Source organism: Canis lupus, chromosome 23, assembly GCF_048164855.1.
Source record: "Canis lupus baileyi chromosome 23, mCanLup2.hap1, whole genome shotgun sequence".
NCBI classification, from domain to species: domain Eukaryota; kingdom Metazoa; phylum Chordata; class Mammalia; order Carnivora; family Canidae; genus Canis; species Canis lupus.
Genome location: NC_132860.1, coordinates 20,715,798 through 20,722,877, shown reverse-complemented (window position 1 = coordinate 20,722,877; position 7,080 = coordinate 20,715,798). Strand labels below are relative to the sequence as shown.

General features: G+C 35.9%; 1 protein-coding gene across 1 annotated transcript; it reads right to left on the bottom strand.

The window, feature by feature from the left end:
- Window positions 1-3,843: 3,843 nt before the first annotated feature.
- Window positions 3,844-4,800, bottom strand: LOC140615243 (olfactory receptor 6B9). Its single transcript, XM_072795162.1, has one exon. The coding sequence runs from the start codon at window positions 4,798-4,800 to the stop codon at window positions 3,844-3,846; it is 957 nt and encodes a 318-aa protein (XP_072651263.1).
- Window positions 4,801-7,080: the final 2,280 nt, after the last annotated feature.

Sequence of the window (7,080 nt, the reverse complement as noted above, 5' to 3'; positions counted from 1 at the left end):
GCTTCCTGTCTCTGTGGCTTTTGTGGCCTACATGTCCTAGTTCCAAAGGAAGGGCTATTTCCACTAGGAGATACAATAATTTCATTGAACTGGGATTTGAGACTGCTACCTGGCCACTTTGGTCTCCTTGTGTCTCTGAATCAATAGGTGACTGATCCTGATCCAAGGGGAAATTGGTTGCTACTATATAATGGAGGTAAGGAAGAGTATGTCCGGGTTCCAAGAGAGCTTTTAGATATCTCTCAGAACCACCATGACTGTAATTATTGTTAATAGAAAATTCTAACAATCCAGTTTAGGCAGTGCTTCTAATGGTTCAGACCTTTCAGAAATGAAGGTTTGGGTTACCCTGCCTGGCAAAGAACTATGAACCACTGAGATGCTTTTTGAGAGCAAAAAAATATGGCATGGGTACTTGAATAAAGCACTCACAAATAGTAGTTACGACCCTATGAGCAGTTGCAATAATGAAATGAGATTTGTAATAGTTTAATAGTTATTCATATTTCTTCTATTATGAATACACACATAATATTTGGTATATGAATATACATATATCTAAATAACAAATATGTTTTCATTTTCTAATCTCCTTTATCCCTGTACCATCTAACATAAGATATCTAATAAGTTAACTTTATATCATAGTATTTAAGTTATAGCATATCAAAGGAGACAAGCACACATTCTCCAAGGACTTTGCATCTTCTGGGGCAAGGGCGAGCATATTTTCAGTTTTACACAGGATAGTTGTATTGTGGTAGGTGGAAGTATGACTTTGTTGTTGTCTTGATTTACAGATTTTGTGGTTTAAAGAGATGTGAATGAGTGCCAAGAGTTGGACCATGTGGTCAGTTTTATGTGTCTACTTGGCTGGGCTTTAGTCCCCAGTTTTTCCATCAAACATTAATCTAGGTGTTGCTGGGAAGGTATTTTGTAGATTTGATTAAAGTCTATAATCAGTTGACTTTAAGTACGGAAGATTATTCTAGATAATCTAGAGGAGCCTGATTCAACCAATTGAAAGGCTATAAGGGCAGAACTGAGACTTTCCTGAGGAAAAAGAAATTTTACTTGTGACAAGCAGCTTCAGCCCATGCATGAGACTTCCAGGCTGCCCTTCCTGACAGCCTGCCTTATACATTTCAGATTTGCCTTGCCAGCCCCCACAACTGCATAAGCCAGCTCCATGTAATAAATACTTTAATATATATCTCCTACTGGTTTTCTGTTTGGCTGAACTCTTGTACATCCAATACAAATTTTTCTGCAACAAAGGGGAATTTTTACCAACTTAGTCATCTGGAAAACTTCCTGCTACTCTCAGTTTTGACAATTTATCTATTACTTTCTTGCTGGTTCACTACCTGATAGATGTCCAGGAAAATCATAGCCTTTTCCTAGCCACCTCCTCTGCAGACTTCTATTCAGCTACAGGTCATTCTGTCTTTCCTTTTTTTGAATGCCACTCTTCCAGTTTTGAATAACGTAATGTAGTTGTAATTGGAGTACAATATTAAATATGTAGCATAATTATAAAATCTATATAAAGCTTTTGGTCTTCAATTTTAAAAATCTGAGTTGTGGATGAAGTTGTTAATTTTACTATTTTTCTACTTTCTGAGTGTTCCAAACATATAAAAGTAAAGTATTTTAAGTGTCAACATAAAAGAAACATAAACAAACACATCATAAATGGAGAAAGAAACTTTTTTAGAAATCAAGTTCATTTGGGATGCTTGGGTGGCTCAGCAGTTAAATGTCTGCCTTGGCTCAGGTTGTGATCCTGGCGTCCTGGGATCAAGTCCCACATTGGGCTCCCTGCGTAGAGCCTGCTTCTCCTTCTATCTGTGTCTCTGTCTCTTTCTCTTTTTCTGTGTGTCTCTCATGAATAAATAAATAAAATCTTCAAGCAAAAAAAAAAAAGGAATCGAGTTCATCAAATAAAGCAGAAGATAAGTAAGTGCAGAGGATTTGTATAACAAATGAGCTAATGGCTATATAGAAAACTTTAAAAGTCAGACGTATAGACCAGACCAGTATAGACCAGAAAAGGAATGTCAGGTTATATAAATATAGATGATAGTTGAGGTTATAATAATAAATGACCACAGAGCTGCTTAACCAACATTGAAAAGAATTTTAAGAATGAAAATTAAACTTGTGAGATTTCAAAATAACATTGTCTATTAGGAATTAACAAAGATTTTTGAGCAGAAATATATATAGCGTAACACTGCTTTTTCTTGAAAAAAGACTAGAAAATTCTAACACGGGGGTAAGAAATTCTATGATTCAAAATAGAGCATCTTATATTATTTTTAGTGCCTGTGTGAGGGCCTTGGACCATAATGCTTCTTTTTACTAAAGAAAAATAGTACATATTATTATGAATATACAATTGTTAGGCTAAAAGTAATGAAGGCCAGGAGAATGTAACAAGTTTAGATAAATTGGAAACTATAAAATATAAATATAGTCTATAAAATATAATTATCTATATAAAATAAAACAATCTCATGTGACCGTATACAAAAACTTAATACAAAATCAGAAGACTATGTAGTTACAATTTAAATAAAGTTAAAGCAAAGCAAATATGGTATTTAAGTCAATAACCTGATTAAAACTTGTGAAATGTGATTTCCAAAGTGTTGGGGTGAAATAGTATGCCTGCAACACTTAAACTCTTGGCAGACTATATTTCATTAATTCACTCATTCAATATTGTTGCTGAGCCAGACAGAATCCATGTCTTTTCTATAATTTCATAATAACTGAATGAAAGCACATACTAGGGTACTGCATCCACCTTTCCAAAATCAAAAGGAAAACAAATAAGAGAGGGATGTTTTGGAAACCTTAGAAAATCCTGCACATCCAGGCCAAGTACCATCTAAACAAGGGCACTCTTGTGACCTCTTGTCAATATCAATGCTTCTTTACCTGAAAAGGAATGGGCTTTAATGAATTGCTACCAGTTTTTCTGAGGGGCTAGCTCATGGCTTTCAAGAGTTATACATGTAAAAATTATTTATGTAGAAATTCCAGCAAAGGAAGAAAATTCAAGCATGAAATTATATATTATATTTATAATACATATGTATTTGCTGGAACTTCTACATTATGTATACATTTTATGTTATAAAATTATATAAATTATATATTTTTATGTATAAATAATATATAACTTTATGTATATAATAATATATGACTATATACACACACACATATATATTAATCTTGTTTTCTTTCTGCCATGATAAGTTTTGCATGCTGTCTACCTTATGGTGTTTTTATTACATCCTAAAAGGAATTCATATTTCATATTTTCTTAAATTTGAAGAAGTAATTAAAATGGAATATCACCAATTGATTATAAAAGGAACCAAGGTCCTCACCCTCTAGGGAGCAATAAACAGGTCCTAGCCATGAAATTGATGATAGCAGAACCTCTTTCTGTGTACTCCTCGTAAGACAAAGAGATTTTTAAAACAAAACAAAATCAAAATGGAGAAGTCTCACCAATAGAACTCTAAAAACTAGTTGGATAATAACTGACTATTCCTTAGCATCTTCATAAAAATAAAATTATTTTATAACTCCAGTACTGATATATGTCTCATAAAGTTCTGGTTATTTCACTTACTGCATTATAAAAGGAAGCATTTAATAAAAGCCTGAAAGAAAAGGAGCTTTTATATATATATATATATATATCTGGCCTCTTCTCCTTTAATTGTGTATTCAGTCAGTATGTTTATAATTGCAGGCTTTTACCTAATGTCGGTGTTTTTGAGATTAAGTCGAATGAAAGAAAAGAGAAGGAATGTCTGAATCTTTTTAGCAAAAAGAATCTCTCAAAAAAAGGGCTTGGCCACTTGACATGGTTTTTCTGATGGCATCTTTGACTTCCTTGTTCCTCAGGCAGTAGATAATAGGGTTGAGCATGGGAGTAAAAACTGCATATATGGCTGAGATCAACTTGTTAGAATTGAATGAAGCAATGGCCCGAGGTCGGACATACATGAAGATCACAGCTGTATAGAAGATGATCACCACTGTGAGGTGAGAGGCACAGGTGGAGAAGGCCTTCTGCTGCCCAGTGGCTGAGGGAATGTGCAGGATGGTAGAAACAATGAAGCCATAGGAAAGAACAGTGGCTGAGAGAGGAAACACAAGGATGAGAATGGCTAGCACAAAGTCTACCATCTCAGCCATAGAAAAGTCCATGCAGGCCAGTTTGAGGATGGGGGAAACATCACAGAAAAAATGATTCAAGATATTATTGCCACAGAAGGCAACTTGGGAAATGAAGTATACCTTTGCCATGGAGATGCTGAAACCACTCACCCAGGAACTTATGGTCAGCTGCACACAAAATTCTGTGGTCATCATAGCTGGATAACGAAGAGGACAACATATAGCCACGTAACGGTCATAGGCCATGGCAGCCAAGAGCACACATTCAGTACAGGCAAGTGAGATGAAAAAATAGAGTTGGATCATGCATCCCAGGAAGGAGATGGTATTGGGATGAAGTAGGAATCCAGCCAACATCTTAGGGACTGTGACAGATACATACCAAGTCTCCAGAAAGGACATAGTGCCCAGAAAATAGTACATGGGCTTGTGCAGGGACCCAGTGACCCATACAGTGAGAATGATGATCATATTCTCCAATAGGACAAACAGGTAGGTGATGAGGAAGAGGAGGAAAAGCAGAACCTGTAGCCAAGGGGAAGTAGGGAAGCCCACCAGGATGAATTCATGAATATGGGTGATATTTTCCTTTGACATGGCTAGGACACCAAAAGACAAAGTATTTAATGAAAATAACACAAATTGAAGAGTGAGATCCACATTAACAGCAAGGGATCCTTGGGCTACAGGTACTTTATCATTAAACTTAACCCTAGTGCCTCAATCTGGTCCTAGGGTGTGATGTGGGAGTCAAGTGACACTATAAGATCCTCTCCAGAAAATCAGACATCAGAATAGGACCTGAAAACAAATACACTAAAGATGCAAAGTTAAGAATCTCAAAGCAGAATCAAGAGGTCAGATTCAGGACTTAGGCCTTCAGATCTTGTTCTGAAAGAGGTCTTCAGGTAGTACGAGGAGTAAATACTTTCCTTATTGGTGTATTTCCAGCTTTCACAGACAGCTATAAATCAGGAAACCATCATGATTGGAATAAGAGCCAAGGATGGTCAAGAGCAGGACAGGGAAGCAGGTAGTTCAAATTCTGGAGGAAATAAAAGCAGAATATCAACTGGAAAACACTCTCCTGACAGGAGAATTGCGGACTTTGCCCTACTCCTCAGTTATATTTTATGTCTTTTGAAGATGCTGGCAAAAGTAATTAACAATTACTTGCCTATTTTTAGGGCCATGGCTTAAAAAGTTGAATGAAGAAATGTCTGCTCTCTTGAGCAGTTTAATACATTTTGATTTTTTTAGACAGCTCCTAACAATAATAATGATTTTATATATCTATAAAACATTTGATCCTAAATTAATTTGTACAGTTATATCCTCCTCAAGGACTGGCTCAAAATTTTTATACTGCCAAAAGAAGTGTTACCTGATTAATTGTATCTTCTCCTTGACTCTGAGACTCATCAATATGGACACTGCTGAGCACAAGTTGCATTTAAGGAGCTGCCTTGAGAGTGGGGAGTCAGGAACTTCCACAACTCAGAAGGGTCCTGGGCTTCCTAGGGCACAATAGGATCTGAGGAGAGAATTGAAATTTAAAAATGCTTTCTTCACAAGTAGGGATAGAAGAAAGAGAAAAGTAGAGATAAAAGTTGGCTTGACATTTTAAATAAAATTAATCTGAAAAGAGAAACATATTTTTCAAGGAGACCAGTAGAGATGACCTGGAAAGGGAAAGACAGAATTAAGGGACCAGAAAAGGACAAGACATGGAATTTCCTAGATGTTTAGTGGTGATTTCTGATTAATTATGTACTGTGTGGGCCAAACCCCTAGATCTCCAATAAAGTAGTTGGTTATATGTGTTGGAAAAATTACCACAGTAAGACAATACTCAAATTTGACTTCTTTCTCTACTAAAAAGAATTATCCTTTAATTAATTTTAACAACTCTCTCAGGGAGGTAATTTTTGCCCATTGCAAGGCAGTATGGAAGCACCTAGACTAAATTGGAACAATTACAGAACCAGACTGTAATGGAATTTTTCCGTGTGAATGTACACTCATTCATGTCTGAGATTTTAGGAATCACAGAAAACAAAGGAGTAGCATGAGAGACTTGGCATTGGCAGAAGGAGCCCCAATACTCAAAGTGAATAAAGCATGAAGAAAACTACAGACCACTGGAACAAATAATTTTAAGACCTAAGTTCTAGTCCATAATCTATGTCTTCCTAACTTTATACTCTGAAGTAAACCCCAGGTTATCTAAATTTTAATTCCCTTGAGAGTGAAAAAGGATAAAATATTTAAAAATTCAATAAACCACGAATGCAGACAATTTATAGCATTTGTAAATGGTAAGAGAAAGATCTATCGAGTACTTATTGGGGGCCTGGTCCCACGTTACATTTTGAAAATATAAAGATGAAAAGATCAGATTTCCCTATTCAAAGTCTTGAGAGATAAAATAAGTAAACAAGCCATTATAGTCCAGTATGTTACAGCCATAAGAAAGACACATACTCAAGTAGCCCATATGAGGAAGGTCCTAATATTGCCTTTAGAAGTGGCCTTCAAAGAAAGCAATGGGGCTTTCTTATCTGCACTTAGGCAGCTGAGCCTTGCTAGAGAAAAATCACAAAAGAAGACAAATGATACTGCCATAAACTTATGGTCATAGAACTCAACTGGTTCACAAACAATAGCTGGCTATCCTACACTATGTTTTAAATTAATTCACTCTCCATACTTCCCAAAGACTCTTGCTTCTGCTCTCCAATCTGCCACCCCTACTCTCTTTTCTAATTCTTAGCTGACAATTTTAGCTTTTATTTTACAAATGAGGTTATAGGATGCATTTTTCTTCAACTTCCCACTATCAAATCATCATGCTCACCTTCTGACATCTTTGCTCAT